Source organism: Dermacentor silvarum, chromosome 10, assembly GCF_013339745.2.
Source record: "Dermacentor silvarum isolate Dsil-2018 chromosome 10, BIME_Dsil_1.4, whole genome shotgun sequence".
NCBI classification, from domain to species: Eukaryota; Metazoa; Arthropoda; class Arachnida; order Ixodida; family Ixodidae; genus Dermacentor; species Dermacentor silvarum.
The window spans coordinates 24281234-24301718 of NC_051163.1; the positions used below are offsets into that span (position 1 = coordinate 24281234).

Below are 20485 nucleotides of genomic sequence, written 5' to 3' on the forward strand. Positions count from 1 at the left end.
GAATGTGGGCCGATTCCGGAGGCAGTGCAATGAAGCAGGGAGTGTGCTGCTTCTCCAAGAGGGATCACATGACGTCATCCGGCGACATCATCACATGACGTCATGCTTGACATGATGACGTCATCAGGTGATATCGTCACGTGACGAAGGCGTTATCACGTAACGTAACGTTTAAAGTGACGATGTCATCACGCTACCTTTCGTGTGATGACGTCACCACGCGAGGTGTGACGTGATGACGTAATCACGTTACGTCATCATGTCAAACGTTACATCATCACTTGGCCCACATGGGTTTCGCATTTATAAAGAATACCCCCCTCAGCAGTTGTAGTAGCGGTTTTCCGCAGCTTCGCTGGACATGCACTTTCGCAGGGCCGGGATTGCGAGTCAGTTTTTTTTTTTTTGACTTCGATGCTGTCTTCACAAAGCTCTCTTTTGCCGATTTCGTCAGTACTAGAACGATACTTAGGATGGACGCTGTCCGCTTAGCTGTCTATTTAGCTATCTACGGCGAGTATTAGAAAACAGCCATAGATGCGACATTTCGCAATGATTTCACATGTGCGCAATAACTTACTGCTTTCGTGCGTTTCGAAAAATAGCAGTGCCTGGAAATTTATGAAGATAAAGAGCAATAAACAAGCCAAAAGAGCGCTCGAAGCCGCAGGCACGAAGATTAGGCAAATCCATGTAGTACCCATCATTCCCGCGGTGGTGGAGCGATCGTAGCGCCACTGTTCCCCCTAGTAATTTTTGTGGGAAACTATATGGTAGTGTTTCTCAAACTGCGGAGTCACGACCCCCAAATTGGTCATGAGCCTTTTTCTGGGGGTCATGGAGGGTCCACTTATGTGTACAGTCGAGAGCAAAAGTTTAGAAACCGAGACATAAAAATAAAATTATAGCACAGGCGTGCATCGCGAAATAGCCTTAATGCATGACGCTGGTCAAAGAGGCGCACGTATGCAGTACTACTCGTACTTTATTTACCACTTTATGCATAGGATGCGAAAAAAAAAAGAAAAAGAATTTAGTGGCACCGCTGGTCTCCAGACTTTGCTGTCGACTGTACATTCTGCTTCCCAGGACAGAGATGATTTTTCAGTCTCTGGGCCCATACCCTTTCGACACCGTTTTTGAAAGGGTAATATACGCATATATGTCACTCCTAAAATGACGTTTATTATGCACAGTGTAATATCAGTTTTGGCCACAAGATGGACGGTGATACGGCAAGGCAAACGGCGATGTACACCTTCGGTTGCCAGAAAGAAAACTTAACCGAACACGGCCTCCCAGCTGCAATCAGTTTTGTCTCACCGAAACTGTAGAATTTGGGTTCAGCGGATATGGTTGTATCAAGAAAGCAAATACACTCTCTCATTAAATACATGATTGAGCAGATCATTGTGAAAAACATTAACAGGTATATTTTTGGTGGCTCTCTCTGATATGGTTAATGTCTCTTAAATGAATTAAAATGTAAATATATCTTCATCATTTCAAGAAGTAGAAGTTCAGAACAATTATAAGGGGGGGGGGGGTAAGGGGGAGGTTCATGGTAGGTTCTGTACTGAATTGAATTCTGGGGTTTTACGTGCAAAACCACGATTTGATTATGAGGCACGCTGTAGTGGGGGACTCCGGATTAATTTTTACCACCAGGAGCGAGGATTTCTAACGTGCTCCAATGCACGGGACACGGGCGTTTTCGCACTTCGCCCCCATCGGAATGTGGCTAGCTGCGGCCGGGATTCGAACCTGCGACCTCGTGCTTCGCGCAGTGCAACACCATATTTGCCAAGCCACCGCGTCGGGTGGTTTAGTGCTACTAAGAGGAGTCTCGTCCTGGAAAACGTTTGAGAAACACTGCTCTATATGTGGTGTCTCGGAAGCGTGTCGAAAAAACCGTGCTCACGTGTGTAGTGACTGCACTTCTCGGCGCCGCTTCGGTCGATGCCGGTGGCGGTGTCGTCGACCTCGAGGATGTACCTGTCCTGGAGACGGCAGGAGAGCTTGTCCTCGTGCGAGGTCAAGCAGAAGTCGAACGCCTTGCAGGTGAACTCCTTCTCGTTGAGACACGCGGCGGCGCATTCCGAGGGGAAGGTCGCCGCCACGTACTTGGTCGCGACGGACGAGTAGCAGATGCCGGGCAGCTCTTCGAACTTGCTCTCGTACGTCTCTGCGGGAGGAAGGGAAGACGAATTACGTACCACTTTATTTATCCGAGTGCCCTAAAAGCCCGAAAGGCATTGCATAGGAGGGGACACAACCGTGAATATAAACAGGGTATATAGCGCAACTTCTTAACATACACGACTAAGCGTAAAAAGAAACTAAATCAGTATACAGCAAAGATTGAGTTGCAACAAAACTAATGTGATATATGATCAATAAATGTGCAATGATTAATTACAATAGCAATTGGGAGCACTGCAGGCATGATATACAATTGCGTCGTAACCGGAAATACATGCGATGCCACTACTAAACACATAACTACAAAAAAAGAAAAAAAAAAAACCACCAACGTAAGCAGTTTTTGTTTCTGAAGCAACTGTAGGCATTGATAGGGCTAAATGCCTACTGCAACGAAATTTTGGACCGTGTGAGAAGCCTATGCCTAAGATATAGGGTAAATATAGAGCAAGGAGCCTCCGTGAGCAATTTCACGTTTGGAATGCGAGTGGAAGCGTCACGAAGAACTCGCGAAAACAGTTGTTGTTTGGGAGGGGGGGGGAGGGGGGGAGTCCACATTGACTTCGACCATTTCGGTTCTTTAATGTGCATCCAATGCATCGCTACACGAGCGTTCTTGCATTCTGCCACCTTCGTAATGCGGCTGCCGCGCGACAGGGATCGAAACCGTAACCTCGGGCTCAGCAGCTCAACTCCACTGAGGAACAGCGGCGGGTACATAAATAAAATGGACAAAAATATAACAAAATGTATGCATCTTAGCACGAGCAAGAGAGAGAGAGAAATTTATTTACAGAAAGGCAGATAGGTTGGTCTGAGCTATAGCACGAGCGAAAACTAACAAATTGAAAAAAAATAAAAAAAAATAGAGACAAACGAACAACGAAGGCGAGTCTTATCGCATTAACTCTTTCCTGATATTTTGAGCACCTGTCCACACGATTGCACTCGAACCCCCGTATTCAGAAATGCATCTTAACTTGAAGCGCATGCTTGGATTTGACTTAAAATGACGCTTGTCGTAAACGTGCCGAAGGAAACGCAATGAGCGTCTTGGGTACGTTCACGCCAGGCGTCATTTAGATCTAGTCACGCATACGATGACCTTCAAGTTAAGAGACATTTCTCTATGCGGTGGTTAATATCGTTTCCCACAGGTTTCATCGATAACTTAATTATGTGGAACAAAATTGAAAGTGTACTCGCGGGTGTTTGCCTCGACTCACTCAGACTCGGGCCTACTCGCGCAGACAGACGTTAAAGATAACACGTGGTGTAAAAATATCACAGAGAAAATGCGCGGGAGGCGCGCAAATTTTTAAATCGATAGCTTTAGGGACCCCGTTACGCAGGTCGCCGGCGTTGACCATGAGCGAAAATTGTCTATCAATCACAGCGCCGCTCTGTTCCTTGCAACACCATCAGATGGCGCTCGCCTCCGCACATCCACGGCTGCGGCGGTTCCGGCCGGCTGGGCGGTGAAAAAAAAAAAAAAAGAACCAGAAAGCTCGCCTTCGTGAATAGCGTTCGCCGTAAGAGTTTCCCGGTAAAGATTACGGTTGCACAAGCTGCAGTTAGCGGGAAGCGTGAAAGGCAGTCAGGGACCCTTTAACGCTATCGCGTTCTACTCTTAAAGGCGAAGCTTAACGCCCAAGTTTTATTATTTTTTTTTTGCGCGCATACACTCACTCGTGTACAGGGTGCAGTCCGGCTGGGTCTCTGTCTCTTCGAACGCGGGCTTCCTGGACTCTGTGCCGATGACGCACTGCTTGCTGACCAGGCACGCCGAGAAGGCGAAGCAGTCCTCGCGGTCGCGGCAGATGTCGGCGCAGTCCTGCGTCTCGAAAGAGCCCACGTACTGGGCGTAGGCCTCGCTCGTCTTAAGCCTCGTCACCACCAAGTTCTCGCTGAAGCCTTCTGGCGGCTGGAAGCGGTCTGCGTGCGCGCGAAAACAAGTACGCAGTTCGGGCGAGAAAAAAAGGAGAAAGGAAGCTGAAGACGTAAGCCCTGTCATATGCAGGGCTTGCTACTTCATACGAGTTGTTTGAGATGACATGAAGAGGAAAAGAGTACAAGAGGCGGAGAAGAGAAAAGGAAAAAAAAACTATGAAGTAATAAACAAACTAGGCCCAGATGACTAACAAGTGGTGAAAGTATGGCTATATAAGGCCTGACTGGCGTAAGTCAACAGCAGGACCTTCGTGGATCGCATTGCATTGCGGTCCTACTGCTGTTCAAAGGCCCTAACAGATGACGAGCCTGTATTTGTCCACGTATACCACCTCAAGTATTCGCTATTAGCTGCGGGGTAGGGTAGCGGTGACAGTGACACATCACGTGCTCAATTAGACACTAAGTAATTAGATTATTCCACGAAGACTGTTATAGTTTGCGCGCAGTGCACTGTGTCGTTTGTAGCCGGGCGTCTCTTTTACAGATGCCTATACTGTTTGTATCGGCATGACGGACAGTGCTTTGCGCAACTTTTGTGATTGCGACGAGACCCAGAGCAGATATGTCCTTATCTGTGATCCTTCTATTGATGATGAAAGACATACTTTGCGTGTCGCTTTAAGCCGACTGGACGAGAAAGCGTTCAAGGAAAAAAAAAAAAGGCCATGGGCGTGACCGTCACCAGCACATAAAGGGCCTAGAGTCATTGATGACATTTTTAAGGACGACCGGACTGGGTCAACATCTCCGATGCAGCACAAGGACCGTGCACTTCGATTCGTGTGGCCATGTTACTTTGCCCGACTGCCATAGAATCTAATGGGGATGCTGCCTATAGTAAGCCGCGGTGATTTTCACGTCACAGCTTTCATCACGCCGGCATTGACAGCGTAAATTTAGGTCCCAATAGCATGACGTCATAAAGCACAGGCCTGCTATCTAGGAGGCGTTGGCTGCGTGCGACCGCCCTTGATTGCTCAGTGAAGGGTGTAATGTGTTCGCCCGCGTCACTTGTTGTCTATTAACTTCTCCCTTTCACTTTTCCAGTGTTTCCCTCTTCCCCCTCACCCAGCGTAGGGTAGCAAAGCGCATGTAATCTGGTTAACCTCGCTGTTTTTCCATTTTCCTTTATTTTTCTTTCCTTCTATGAACTGCAGTAAACATTCGCTTGCTTACTAAACGCGCGCGGCGTCAATTAAACTATAGGAGGGAGCGTGACGTCACACATGCACTTTTCGCGAGCGAACCTTCCGTGCTGCCGCTCCCTCTACCGTTTTACTGTGTCACGCCCCCAAAATTCAGCTGATCACGTCACGATGGTCCGCACAATACACTCGGCATACGGGGTGATCATTTGAAAGTTTTTCGAAATTTTTAAAGGTCGCCTGTGGCAGATAGCATAATTTTTGTTCCTTGAGCTGGATTATTTGAAGAGGCGGACGTTACTGGCACGACAAATGAAAACACATATTCAGCTAATTAACAAAATACACTAAGTAACTTCTACATAATTACTTTAAGGCGCATATAGCAAGTTACGAATTGTAGCTGTTGAGATTGCAAGATGTAGCCACTTGAAATGGATCTCCAGGATGGCACCAGTTCCGAGATATTATTTCCCTTCTTCTTTCTGCGGTTTTACGTGCCAAAACCAGTTCTGATTACGAGGCACGCCGTCGTGGAGGGCTCCGGATTAATTTTGACCACCTGGGGTTCTTTAACATGCACTACAACGCAAGCACACGGGTGTTTTTGCATTTCGCCTCCATCGAAATGCAGCCGCCGCGGCCGGGATTCGATCCCGCGACCTCGTGCTCATCGGCGCAACGCCTTGGCTAACTGAGCCACCGCGGCGGGTCTAGATATTATTTCCCAAAGTGTGGTACGAAATAAATGGGCTTTCCAGTGACATCAGTGTTTGAATGCATGAAAGGTCGTTTTGCTAGAAAGGTATAAGTGGAACAACAGCGCATTTTGTGCGGCGAGTTGGAAGGCGCGTATGTCCAAACTGGCGTCATTCTAGAATTTCATTCCAAGTGGATACACCTTGCAAACTAACCGGCTACAATTCGCAAATTGCAGTATTTGCAGTAAAGTAATTACGTAGAAGTTAATTAGTGAATTTTGGTTAATTAGTTTAAAATGTGTTTCGATTGCTCGTACAAGTAATGTCCGCCTCTCTGAATAATCAACTCAAGGACTAAAATTAGGTTATCTGCGATAGGCCATCTTTTGAAAAAATTCCAGGGAACTAAAAAATTATCACTCCGCATATACATGACAGATATTGACTCATACCAACATACCAACTCTCAATCACGTAAAACAAAGATCTAAAATTGGTGCCACAAGAAGAAAAATTGATAGACATGCACTAAAGTATCCTTACGTGTTTCGAATGCGAAAGCAGTATGACTTCTCTAATGAATTGGCTACGTCCATGATACGTGACGTCATACATCGTCACGTGTCCTCCACAACTCTACCTTAATCCACCTTAATCCACTTGAATCCGCCTTAATCCACTTGAATCCATCTTCATTCACTTCACTCCACCTTAAGGCACCTTACTCAAACTTACTCTGTATTACCACTGACGTCATACAAGACGCTGATGACGTCACGTTGATTTTTGGTACCACTCGGTGCGGACAAGAACGCCGGCTTTTCTGCCTCATGGGACATGCACTGCTTTCGCATTAATAAAACTTCAGTTGTTTCACTCACTCATTTGGTGTAGGTGCCTCGAGTCGGGGTTCAACTCTCCTATCATGTCACGGAGTCCTCCCGTAGAGTACTCTATGGTTTCGGCAACGAGCGTGCCCACCTGGGACGAGAATGAAAGTTTATCGCACATTGAAACGCGATTGCAGTGTATCGTCTTAGTAGGTCTCCGGTTAGCATCGTTATCAAGTCGTCGCGCCAAGGATAACGATCCTCATCAGCCTATTTTTTATGTCCACTGCAGGACGAAGGCCTCTCCCAGTGACCTCCGATTGCGCCCGCAAATTTCCTAATTTCATCACTCGCACCTAATTTTCTGCCGTCCTCGACTGCGCTTCGCTTCCTTGGTAACCATTCAATAACTGTGATAGTCCACCGGTTATCTGCCCTACACATTACATGGCCTTCCCAGCACCATTTGTTTCTTTTAATGTAAATTAGAATATCGGCTATCCCTGATTGCTCTCTGATGCACACCGCTCTATTCCTGTCTCTTAACGTTACGCCTAACATTTTTCGTTCCATCGCTCTTTGCACGGTCCTTAACTTGTTCTCGAGTTTCTTCGTTAACCTCAAAGTTTCTGCCCCATATGTTAGCACCGGTAGAATTCAATGATTGTACATTTTATCTTTTCAACGACAGTGGCAAGCTCCCAGTCAGAATTTGATAATGCCTGCCGTATGCACTCCAACCCATTTTTATTCTTCCTGTAAATTTCCCTCTAATGATTAGGGTCCCCTATGAACTAATTGACCCGGATGAACGACCTAGATAGAATAAGGAGACGAAATAAAAAGGCACCTCATGTGATTCAGACCGGTCTCGAACTCGCATCAGACTCGCTAAAATTCCAGTTTAACGAAACTCAGCCAGGCTTATGCCCATCTCTACCTCGCCTCGAACTCGGACTAAAGCTCGCGCCTACTCTGGCACTCAGCTCGACTCACTCAGACTCACGTTTTTTTTTTCCAGTACCCCTACTAGTCACCCAGAATTAGATTCACGCCCTCTAGGAGTCATTCGGCCTCGATTAGACTTAACAGACTCGCAACCTGTGGGACTCCCTGGTACTCACTATAAGGCTCACTCAAAAGTTACAGCGTTTCGAAGTGAGTCTGAGTCGACCATTCAATGAGTTCCCCGACTTTTGCCTGTTTATTACGCTCTTTTTTTCGCTACGTGTATTTCAGAGAGCGAGGAAGGCTTTATTGAGCGCCCGACATGTTAGCGTAGCATGTTAGCCATGCCTGACATGTTACTCTGCACGATAAAACTGAAAGATTAAATGACAGTTAATAAAAGAGCAGAAAAAGAAAATGAACATTCGCATAGGTGTCAGTGTCATGCGACTTCCTTTGTAGAGGAGCAAAGACCCTAAAATGACCGTAAAGGGGGCCGACAACCAATTTTTATGGCACGCGTTCCTTTAGTTTATTTAGTGCAACGGAAAGCTTGCAGGTCAGTGTATCCAATCCGGCAGTGAGAACCCGCACAATGTCGTAGAGCATTTTTTTAAATTAGAATTTTCAACCTGCGATCGGCGATGGCGTTTATGAAGCCGTACGCTGGAAAGAGTGATAGGCGAGCGGCGATAGCGATTCTACGCTAGCAATGGGGGCGAAGCAGACAGGTTCGGCTCTGTAGTTATAAGAAAAATAATATTTTGTCCTTATGCGATGGCATTTTGTATCTCACAGGGATATCGCAGAAATCGAGGTACTCCGTCGCAAACTCGCACGCGTACAAAAGCGCACGAGTGCGTTGCCATGCATGCAGCGAAAAACTCCATAACTCGCCACGGTTCTGTGGTTCTACTCGTTTCCACAAAGGCAGCGCCACTTGTTAGCGTGAACTTGTTTAGTTTGTAGTACGCATAGAATAAAGCACAAACACAAAGTGTAGGCTGTTTCTTTTTAGGTGTACCAAATTAAAAAAAAGATAGCGTGCGGCAGATAGCACGATTCAGACCATAGAGCTCGATGAGGCGGCCATTACTTCTATGAGAAATCAAAATGCCTAATTGAATAAGTAACACAATTACACCAATTACCTTTTTAATTTATAATATTAATAAGCACATTAATTGGCTGTACTTCCTTAGCTGCAGCAGTGCGCGCATGTTAAATTATGACGAGAATTATTTGCTACGCGCCGTTACGTGTTTAGGCTGTTGGCGTCAACAACCTATAAACACATAACGATGTGTTGAGGTGCCTTAACATTAGGAGTGACTAACGCACCGGTAGCCTTGAGCCGCGGTGCATGACGACAAACTTGAACTCGCTTTTTCTCAGAGCTTCTTCCAGGTCCGAGATGGCGTCGCGGGTCAGCACTACGTTTCTTCTTCGCGAACGATCCGTCTCTGAAGTGAAAGAAAAGAAAATCTGGAAGGGTCTTCACATTACACGTGAGCAACAGTTAATGCTATAGCATTAATTATCAGGACCGGCCCACTCGCGCATATGTTTACACAGCCTCCGTGATCGGCCCGCCTTACGAGCTTCGTTAACCCTATCTCGTCCGACGATTTACTCTAGTCCTATTCAGGCTTCCTTCAGCTATGAGTGCAACATTTTTGCAAACTTGAATACTGTTATCCGTAACAGGTATTCCAGGTGCCTGTACCTATTACCTGGAACATTCTTCCACGCATCTGCAAATAGAACATTATTTAAACTGCAAATGCTAATTTGCATTTGCAGTTGAACATTTGCACTAAAGAGCGTAACAGTCACAAAGTTGCTAAACAGAACGTCATAGTCAGAAAGCCAGAGATGCGGGCGTGTCCTATTACATTAAAGATTTGAAAGGCGTCGTTCACGTCGTTCTTCAAACGAAAGTTGTAGAGGTCAAGACACATCGTCTAGAGCGCGCTCCTGGTGGCCCAAAGCAATCAATGCCAGCGCATGGGGTGACCAGCTGAGCGAGATAAATATCTTGTAAGTGTATAACCACGTATACGTATAACCACGTGTAACCAACCCATAAGCCGGTTTCGCAATATCTACCAAGCCTCCGAGACTGGCAGACTAACGACACCGCATGCCCAACTACCCTGGAAGGCCACCTACATGACATTAACTTACTCTCGCTCGTGTTTACATTGAGAATCCAAAGCAAGCAATCGACCGACGTACAATGTGTCGTAAAATAAGCTGAAAACGGGGGCGACGAAAGTAACAGTGCCGAAAGGCCAAGCTGCGATACTCACTCACGTAAGTGTTGCACTCTTCCGATTCTACGAGCACGTCCGACGCGCTAATATTTGTGGTTGTCGTTGTCGCGCAGACCGATCCACAGTAGGAGACGGCACTGAAAGCCAGAACAGACGCAGCATATATATTAGCATACAAACGTTTTTCGACAGAGATGAAAAAGGGTAAACAAAAGGCAGGGAAGTTAACCAGGACTGAGCCCGGTTGGCTATACCTTGCATTGGAAAGAGTGGAAAAAGGGCGGGAAATGTTAAGAGAAGGAAAGTCCTGTCGATGTGCCCTGGGAGTCGCTGACGCAATGAAACTTCTCAGCGCTGCGCCACAGGTGGTACGTCAACCCGGTTGCCTTTAAATATTACAGCAGCGCTTTCGAGGCCTTCTGCAGCAGTAATACGTTAGACCGTGATCCCAAGACACTGTTGAATGAACAAAGTTACAGTGACGTTTCACTTCGTGAACGCTGGTTACGCGCAAGTGTATGGATGCCGCGAACAGACACAACGAGCGCCGCGGCGTCGAAGCACCAACGGAAAGGGCGCGAACACGGCGAATCTCTTCTCCACCTCCAGGCGCCTTCCTCCTCTGACGCTCGCTTTCCCTCGCGGCTACAAACGTAATCTCGCCGATTTGACAGACGGGGCATCTACGCTTGCGCGTAAAAGCTCATTTAGAGTGGCGTGGAGAGCGAGCCCTTTTTTTAAGAAGGACGGGAACAGACGACGTTCTGCAGTTTCCTGTCACCCACAGGCGTTGCATTTGGCACTATCGGTCGTTCCAGTCAAGAATGAGTATGCATTGATGAATGCAACGGCCTGGCGTAAGTGACAACAAATTACTGTTTCTGTACTTTCGGAGAAGGCCAGGTAATAAGAGCCGCAGTTGTATAGAAGGGTCGAGTGAATGCAAACGATGGGGAGTCAAGTCAGATGCGTGTCACTTCTGTAGCGTCCAGTCACGTGCTGGCATGTTTAAGTATAGTGGGCTGCGTCAGTTCTCTATCAAGGTATGGCAACCAAATTTGTTCTTTTACGGGCTTTTTAAGCGGCTTTCTCGGCGAGGTTTAATCGCACGACACAACATTGTGTTTTGGTGGCTGCCGACTCATTGCGCTATTTTGGGCAACGAAGTTTTTCGCAGGTTCCGCAAAGACTCGGCAGCCCCGAGTGTATTAACTATACTGCCCTAACCAACTCCAATGTAATGAACCCTTTCGCATGACCTGTACCAATCCCTTTCATTAACGACCAACCGAATGTTTGCGGAAGCTGATATGGGCTGCTCAGCAACTGTTTTATTTCGCGACTGCAAGCCGGCAAATTACCAAGTGGCCGAAACGCAAAAGTGCTGTTAACTGTTGTCGTTTCGATACCTTTGAATGCGTACAAGAAATACGTTGCAAACAAAATTCTTTTAGCTGCTTTATTTTCAGTCGAAGCTGTAGGCAGAAATCGAACACAGAGCTCTTCCGAACATGCGTTAGGTTTCATAAAGATTACTATAAAGGCACTTAGGATGATTGTGTCAAACCTCAATTTGGACAAAACAAGATATTACGAATTTTTTCAGTTATCTAGGCGCTTTCCATTGCGCGACGCACATTCACAGAGTCAATGCATTGGAAACCTGGAATGAACGAAGTGAACTCAACGTCTCGTCAGATTTAACTTTTTTTTTTTTTTCGTGGGGGGAGGTGTTGTCGTTAAAGTATTGGGAAAATACGGATATACCTTGTTTCAGTTCAGGTGATGGAGGCTATTGATCTGTCATAGGTTTACCGCTCACATAAAGGAACTCAAAACGGGCTCAGCGGGCTGCTGTTCGTAGGTAATGAGCAAATAGGTAGACAAAAATTACATATTTTTGCGTTTAATAAAATACAATGCTATTAGCATAAGTATTTTAATAGATATTTCCGATTTAATACGTTCTAGATTTAACGACATATTTTCAGGTTCCATATTGACTTCGTTAAATCGAAGTCTAACTGTAAAAAAAAAAAAAAAAAAAAAAAAAAAAAAAGAGCAGAAGTGCACTAATATTAGTACACACGCGTTAAATAATTAAAACAAAAATAAAAGAGAGTAGATTTCCTTGAGTTCTGCGTGCAGTAGGCCGCAAACATTTACCGGACACGCAGTTTGCGACAAAGCTGCATTCCGCCGAAGCTTGGGCGCGATATAGCCCCAAATTCAAAGCTTAAAAGTGTAATAGGTTTTGCGACCCACACAGTGATAATCAGAAGCGCCACGTCTGGACAGTGCAGATATTCGCATTTTGTTTACAGAAATGAAAATAAAACAAAGAAGTTTAGGCGTCTATTATGGTACAACGTCAACTCCTTTTCACTAAACAGCAACAGTAATAATAAAATAATATTGTAATATACGAAGAAGAGTCAGAGGTTCGGATAATCTAGAGTGGAGTTACATAAGACAGTAAAAAAAAAAAAAGTCCACATGTAGTCCTAGACACATTGAAGCCTACAGACAAGGCTTAGCCAAGTTGCACCATACATTATAATGGCTTTAGACACATGCGCGTGCACTGACCTCCGAATACGTACACCAGGCAGCGATACGGTCGAATATTAAATGATATCCCTAGATGACTTTAATATGAAAAGGTCTACAGATAAAGAAAAAGTCCACAGATAACACAAAACATGCATGGAGACACATCAAGTCAAAACCGACCTTAATCACGCAAGGTGCGCAGATACGAGTGTGATACACGCATTAGGTAACTATCGTATGATGAAATACGTGTGATCGAAGCGGATTGCGCTTTACATAACTCTTCCAAACGCGGCACCTCGAATCAACGAAGTCAACTCAATGTCCCGTCCGATTTAACGAAGTTTTCATTGTTAAACATTTTTTAATTTATTGAAAAGACACCGGACTGTTTGACAAGTTGTGACAAGTTGCGACTGTGCACTGTGTGACGTGCAATGTATTAGTGGGACGCTGACACTGCGTAACGCTATGTAACACTTTCGCAGACTATGTGACAGCGCCCACAGAAACAGTTCTGTATTGTGTATGTATGTGTGTGTGTTTCTCGTTTCTTTTCCTATTCTTTTTCTATCATCTATCGCATCCCTTTCCTCCTACCCCGGTGCAGGGTAGCCAACCGGAGATATTCTCTGGTTAACCTCCATGCCTTTCCTTTGCCTCTCTCTTTTCTGCTGTTTCTTCTAAGAACCATTCAAACGCACACTTGTTGGAGAGCTCCTGGTAATCATCCATTATCCTTGGGATAGTACTTGGACCACGGCCAGCTAGTGGCCTTGAAAGAACAGCTTTCAGTGTAGTAAAGTGCTTTATTTATTAGTACTGACATGTACGCGAAATACTAGGGACGATTTTGTGCGGTGACATCGCCTTTGTTGGTATACGTTTCGTTTATATTTTTCTCTTTACCTGTTGTAAGTGTGAGTGTCCTGCCTGCCGTCAAGTGTTCTTTTTATTTCTTATATTTTTTATTTTAGTTTTAAACCAACTTTAAGTTTTGCATATAAATGACATGAAGTACCCAGAGGCGTACTGGTTGCAACCTCTCCCCACTTAGCCCTACCTACCTACCTACTCGTGTCTCGTAAACTATTGTGGCTTACTGCACGCAAAATACACTTAGAGTTGTTTTGAGGCGACTTTGCCAGAATACAGTTGAACCTCAGGGGGATCGTATCTCACCTGCAGTCTTTGTAGTCTTTGGTTGAACAAGCCTTGAGGCAGTTGTCGCGCGTGATGACACCCTCGGTCCATTCCGGTTCCATGATTTTCATTTTCGGTATCTGGTCGTAGTCGGCTGCGTGGCGAAGTATTACAGTGTTAGTGAATGGTACAATTGCGTTGCGGGTAAAAAATGTCGTCAAAGTGTTAGTATGGAACTCCCGCCGGATTTCTCCTGATCGTCCGCTATAGAAATATAACTCGTGATAAAGTTTGGCACATTACGGAAGATTATAACATGAAAATTATTCAATATTTTTTCGTTGAGCCATCAAATTTTTTGAGGTCATTTAGTACTATTAAGCCTGTGCGAAAGAATAATAAAAAAATTGAGTGAATCAAAAAAGGGTGCTCCTACAAAAGTTCAAATTTAACCATGAGAGTTGTAGTATATATTGGTTCACGTTTTGACATAAATATGCCTGCCTAATGAACTTACAGCAACTGCATACCTAACAAGAAAACAAAAATGAAAAGTAATCCTGTAACATTCCTTCTGTTCACGCATTCGTGTGATTAAATGAAATAATATTTTGAAGTAATTATTATAAATTATTGCTTTAAGGAATACAACATTTTTCACCGTGTGATACAGTACATGTACACATGCTAAGATGTATTTAATTATGAAGACCTATGGGGAATTTTCTATTTAATATACAAAAAATGCAAGCTTGATGAGCCCCCACTGCGCTTGGAAAAAAATGGGGCTCGCAAATAAATAAATAAATAAATAAATAAATAAATAAATAAATAAATAAATAAATAAATAAATAAATAAATAAATAAATAAATAAATAAATAAATAAATAAATAAATAAATAAATAAACCAATCAGTGAATGTTTTATTTACTATTATATATCTATTTTCATCTATCTATTTACAATAATATATATACCATGCCCTGGAACACCCCTAAGGTCTGAGTGTTGGCGCACGAATACATAAATAATGACACTGGAGAATATATGAAACCAAACAACACAGAGAAGTAGTAGTAGTAGCAGTAATAATAATAATAATAATAATAATAATAATAATAATAATAATAATAATAATAATAATAATAATAATAACGAGGTTAATTGTTATCGTTATCGGTGTGAACATTCTATTGCCAACCGGCATTCGCGGCTGAGGAATAAATCCCCTGCGTGCTGCAATTATTTTAAGCAAATCTGCTTACATTTCACAGGAAAGTGAGCAGCAACAGATATCAACCCTTGACGTGGAAACACTAGCAAAAACAATTGAAAACAATTTTGACACCGTCGCCTATACAGACCTGAAATTGCAGGATGCCCCAGAATGAGTACCGTGACGTAGACCATGTTTTCAGTGTAGTCGACCTGTAAGTCCAGGAGAAACTAATTTAGTGGTGCCATTTTCATTCGTTCCCCTTTCTGCCGTATGAGTAATGCGTATGACATTGTGGGAAACCTTTTCGGAGCTGATCTTGTTCAATCCGAGCAAGTGTGGTCGGCGCAGTGAATTCTCTTATATGTATGTGCAAACTTCGTGTGAGTGTGGCGTGGTTGAACGTTCTTACGAAGTACACGGATCATCTTAGAAGGGTCGCGTCAAACGATAACTAGTTCACTGCTTTCGCAAGAACACCAGTAAAGCTCTTCGTCACAACTAATAGTGAAAACTGTTACCGCAGAAAAAGTAAGCAGCTAAAGGAAACAGAAATATTTGAGCGTTTTAAACTGGGGGACAGAAAGAAAGTACAAACTAAATTTCTTCAACTTTTTTTAACATCATATATATTGCATGCTGTAAAATAAAGCGTTGTTTTGTGACGCCGATGTATGCCTATAATTTGCAGATCACGAGCTAATTAGTGACGCAACCCGAAAATGCAGAATCATTTCTCATCTCTACCTGAAGGCCCGTGTGAAACGAAAGCCGTTTTTAAACGGTTTCTGCTGCAAAGGTAACCTTTATAACTGTGTTCATTTTGCCATTTTAAAGGTAATCAGCTCTTTTTACCTTAATCACAATGATAATATTCGCAGGAGTATTGATGACAGAGCCGAAAGTTGACAGCAGTAGAAGTAAAATTCACAAGATGCAACATTATGTAAGTGCGGCATCTGGAGTCATTTAGCATGAAGTATCACAAAATGCATAGCGCTGAAATTAAATGTACGCGGCCTCTTTGAACTTTATTCTCATAAAGTCAAACCCGGATATATCGAATCTAAAGGGAATCACAAGAAAGTTCGATATACAGGTAATTAGATATATAAAATAAAAATTTTATATAAATTTTCAAGGGGATTTTACGACTGTTCCATATACACAACAATTCGTTATATGTGGATTCGATATATCCTGGTTCGACTCTACTACCTTCAGACTTAACGATAAATGACCAAAATATCTAAGCTCAGGTGTGTATCGCCGTTAATTGAGGTAAAAGGTAGGTGGTTACCTTTGGTATTCAAAATGTGCACCGCTATAGAAGTTACGGTGTTTCAAGTACAATTTAATTATTGAATGAGACACCCCGTTTGGACCTCCTCTGTATTATACAGGTATGATGCACAGCACACAACTACTAAGCTATGAACGAGCACCAAGATTACCACCGTCCTCGCGTCTAGCGGGAACCTTAAATGCCGACGGCGCGTGACGTCAACGTTAACCTACACTTTGGGGCTCGAAATTCATGAACGGCGCTGTCATTTGTCGCTACACGCTACAGTCCGGTACAGCTTAAGACGGCAGGAGAGGCCCCGCCCAAATGACCGAAGCGCGGCAGTCCCCGCGACTAAAGAAAAAGTCTAGCTGACGCGACTCGGCCCAATTGGAAGCGCGGGCTCCCATGTTCTGCGTCGGCGGGGTCACCGGCCGTACGGCTCATGACGTCACTATAGACTGCGAGCCCATTGGTGGAGGCTCGTGTGCGTCCGCCTTTGGGGAGTAAATGCCGCGGCCTGCTATAGTTGTACCCGACTATAGTACCAGAGCTGCACAGTTTTTTTTAATAGGTAGAGTAAGGCCGTACAGTCGGAAGTACGCACCAGCACGTCTGGTGTCCTGAGAGGTGACAGCCTCGTGACACGCTGCAACTGCGCCAGGAAACCCCGCTTGATGTTGGCGCTGTTCGCCATCATGAGTGGCATCCTCTTGGCCACTGTAAGTGGATAGGGCGAAAAATGGTGAAAAGAATAAGGATAGAAGAAAAAACGTTGAAAATAAGCAAACTTCAGCTATTCCTTCGGCTTTGACCATACATACTGTGACGGAAACGAGCACACTACTTCTTAGAGACGTCTTTATCCGCGGAGTTTTAACACTCCCCGCCTAAGGTCCCCTTCCCTCTTCCCTTTCTACCGTCACGAATGAGGCGGGTACAACAGCCGGGATCCTCAACTTTAGTGGACCCTGGGACACATTCCCAGTGGTACACACCGGAGTTGTCTTCAAAGGAAGTACATTTGAAGATGTGTCACATACCCGTGGGAACCGCAGCCAACGCCACCTAGATGACACAAGGCCTGTGCACTCTGCTTTATGACGTCATGCTGCGATGCCCAGAATTTCCGTTGTAAAGCCTGGCGTGACGGATGAGGTGGCGTCAAAACCGTTGCTTACTTGGGAGCGTCCCCATTAGATTCTAAGGCTGTCGGACCAGATAGCACGACGTCATGGTCCGGAGTGAACAGGCCTTGCGCTATCTAGGTGGTGCTGGAACAGCCCGCGCTTTTAGACTGCATCACATTGGGGATCAGCCCACAGCTTTAGACTTCACTATCTTCGGGATCGGCCCACATGTTGTGGTTAGATAGTTAGATAGATGGCCGAAAAGAAAACTGGTCTGACAATGGCAACAATGGCTATTCGCAATTAAAACAATTTTAAGCTCAGCAGCAGGCTCTCACGGTAGACACTGCCATCTTCTCAAGGACTTCCTTGCGATGCCCTAAGGTGTCAGGATCACTCTTGCCTGGCGACCTCCGATGACTGTGGTTGTTCGCCTCCTGTCTCTTGCTTTCAGTTTATAAATGTGTGTTACTTGTTCTCGTCTATGTTCGTGTCTGTCTCAAGCGCCGAGAACCGTGACAGGGCGGCAACGCGCAACGTCGTCCTCGTACGCTATATACGATATTGCCTGTTGTGGTGTCCGAAATACATGGACAGATGCCACCGCTCTCAGAGTCTGCGTGGTTTACTGAAAAGTACGTTTCAATAACATTACCTTGATTTGGACGAGTTGGTTCATCTCGACAGCGTTCATACAACAGTGCTGTGGACGACGAGACCACAAATGACAGCGCCTGTTCTGTCGTATGGTGTTCCTTTCGTCCTTGTTCGTAGCGCTGGTATATGAACACTACATTTCGGTAAGGTGATTATGCACCTGAAGGATATTTATGATCGACATAATTGCCAGCATGGCTGGTATCTATTTTTGATTAGGCGTTCAGCTTCTCTTTTCTAGTCTCTATTGCGGTGAATGACTGCTTTGAATGATCTGAGTTTTCTTTGTGTGTACTTATACAGCCGCTCGCTTTCTAGCCATGGGATATGACCGTCTGGTGCTTCTAAATACTGTGTTTAATTTTTGTACATACATTTTTACTTATTGTAATAAATACCGCAAAAGAATAAAAAAGAAACGCAACAGTGCGCTGGTCAGCGCGTCCAGCTACCAAATGCGCATCATCGCAGAGACGTGAGTGGTAATTCCGGTGGTGCTGGCGGCCATAGTTTCGTTTTTATTCACCACATGGCAAGGGTGAAGCTTAAGATAAGATAAGGAGGTTACCCGACGACACGATAATGACGACGTAGACCGTCGGCTTAGCGGAAAGGTCTGAAGGAAACTACAACCACAGTTCCGAGCTTTTAACTGCTGTCGCTGCAAAAACAGGGTGGCATACGGGAGGGGAGGAGTAGGCGTACGGATAATGGCATTCGTAATGTCATCTATTATGAGATTCATTAAAAAAACTCACTTAATGCTGACACCCACGGTTTAATCTCACGGCCAATACACGTGAAGCATGTCCTCCGTGGCACCGCGCACCGCCTGTATCTCGGAGGCTACGCGTAATGTAAGTGGATTACCCGGGAAGCCGAGCTGAACCCATGTGTACTCGGAGTCGTTCTCGTTGTAGCAGTTCTTGACGCTCAGCTTCTTGTTCAGGTCCCTCATCTCCGTCGTGATGTCGTGGATGTTTGCGAAGAAGTAGAAGTGCGGCTGCACAAAGAAACGTGAAATGAAAATTATGCTGATCCAACGCGCGTGATGGAGTCTGTGGGAGGCGACGCTTAGTGAGGCGGTTAAATAAACGAGGTACAATTAACGGCGATGCCCACAATCGTGTTTGCTTTCGTCCTATGCGAAGCGTAATTTCTTGCAATAAATTTTGCTTACGCACCGCAAAGGCGTGACAACTTCTATGTCCCTTGTGTCGTATTGGCAAACGCGCATGTCAATACATTCGAGGGCTTTGTGTCACAGTGGAACATATCCATTCCGGAGGATCAACCAAGAATGGGCACACATCCAGTGACACATAGCGAATCGCTTAATCAGAGAAAATCAAGTAACTCGAAGAAAGCGCTGTATATAACGCGCTTTTAGTAGATCGACGCGCTCCGGAGATCCCTATGAGCCAAAATTTGTGTTCAGGTTTTACGTAGGTACTTATGGTTTTTTTTTTTTTTTATTACGCAAAATATAGGTGAGCTTACTCGCACTACTCGCTACGGTGGAAGAAGTAGAAGCACGGTTGGCGTGAAGAAATAAAGAAAAAAACAACAACATTGACAATCACTTTAGCATACGCCAAAGAGGTTGAAGGCCGTAAGCCTGCGCGCTCAAGCGACATTAATTAAATTACTTGACATTCTCATTCGAATGAGAATGTCAAGTAATTTAATCAAGTTACTTCTTATTACTTGTTTTCTCCCACCTAAGGTCGTGGGTTTGAGTGTCTTAATTGACGCTACCTTAATTAACTGCGCCTTAATTAACTTCGACCTAATAAACACCAAAGGTCGAGGGTTCGAGTGCCTTAATTAACTCTATATTAATTAACCGTGCCTTAACACCAAAGGCCGTGGGTTCCACTCCCACATAAGCTCGAAGTTTCGACTCCCACCGAAGGGTCGGAGTGTCTGAATTAACTCTGTAGTAATTAACTTTGCCTTTCTTGGCATGGTGAGCGGCATCGTAGCCAGCTGTGGAAGAGGACGACGACGAACGCGAGAGCAGTGGCACGAGCGCGTGTCTGCGCGAGGCGAGCTCACATGACTTTCTATACCGCACGCCGCGTTTTTCAAGGCCACCGTATGACGAGGCATTCAAGGCTTTCGCTTTAAAGAACATGCGAGAAGAAACCGAAAGTTTGCATTTTACGAACTGCCCGTGTCTTTCGCTATTATCGAGGCAGCTTGTCGTAAGGGAAGGCGTGGATATGACTTAGCTTGACTGCGCTAAGGAGGTGGCCGACTGCTGACCAACCGTCAGTTGCACTATATATATATATATATATATATATATATATATATATATATATATATATATATGCACTTGCTTTTTCAACTGTGACACTAATGCTGGCGCATTAAAACGCGCGCGCAGCCCACGTCGCTCCAATTGGCCGCTCCAAGAAGAAGGTGGAGGAGGAGGTTAAC

The 20485-nt window shown here is 44.8% G+C and overlaps 1 protein-coding gene across 1 annotated transcript in view; it reads right to left on the reverse strand.

Moving 5' to 3' along the window:
• The window catches only part of LOC119466419 (uncharacterized), a 46593-nt gene that overhangs the window by 5871 nt on the left and 20237 nt on the right, over nt 1–20485 (reverse strand). The window contains exons 13-21 of the mRNA XM_037726932.2: nt 18911–19043; nt 16861–16973; nt 15117–15180; nt 13791–13905; nt 10092–10192; nt 9121–9242; nt 6883–6982; nt 3892–4137; nt 1922–2185 (exon numbers count right to left, since the gene is read on the reverse strand). Coding sequence (XP_037582860.1) covers nt 1922–2185; nt 3892–4137; nt 6883–6982; nt 9121–9242; nt 10092–10192; nt 13791–13905; nt 15117–15180; nt 16861–16973; nt 18911–19043 — 1258 coding nt within the window. The remainder of the gene's footprint in view (nt 1–1921; nt 2186–3891; nt 4138–6882; nt 6983–9120; nt 9243–10091; nt 10193–13790; nt 13906–15116; nt 15181–16860; nt 16974–18910; nt 19044–20485) is intronic.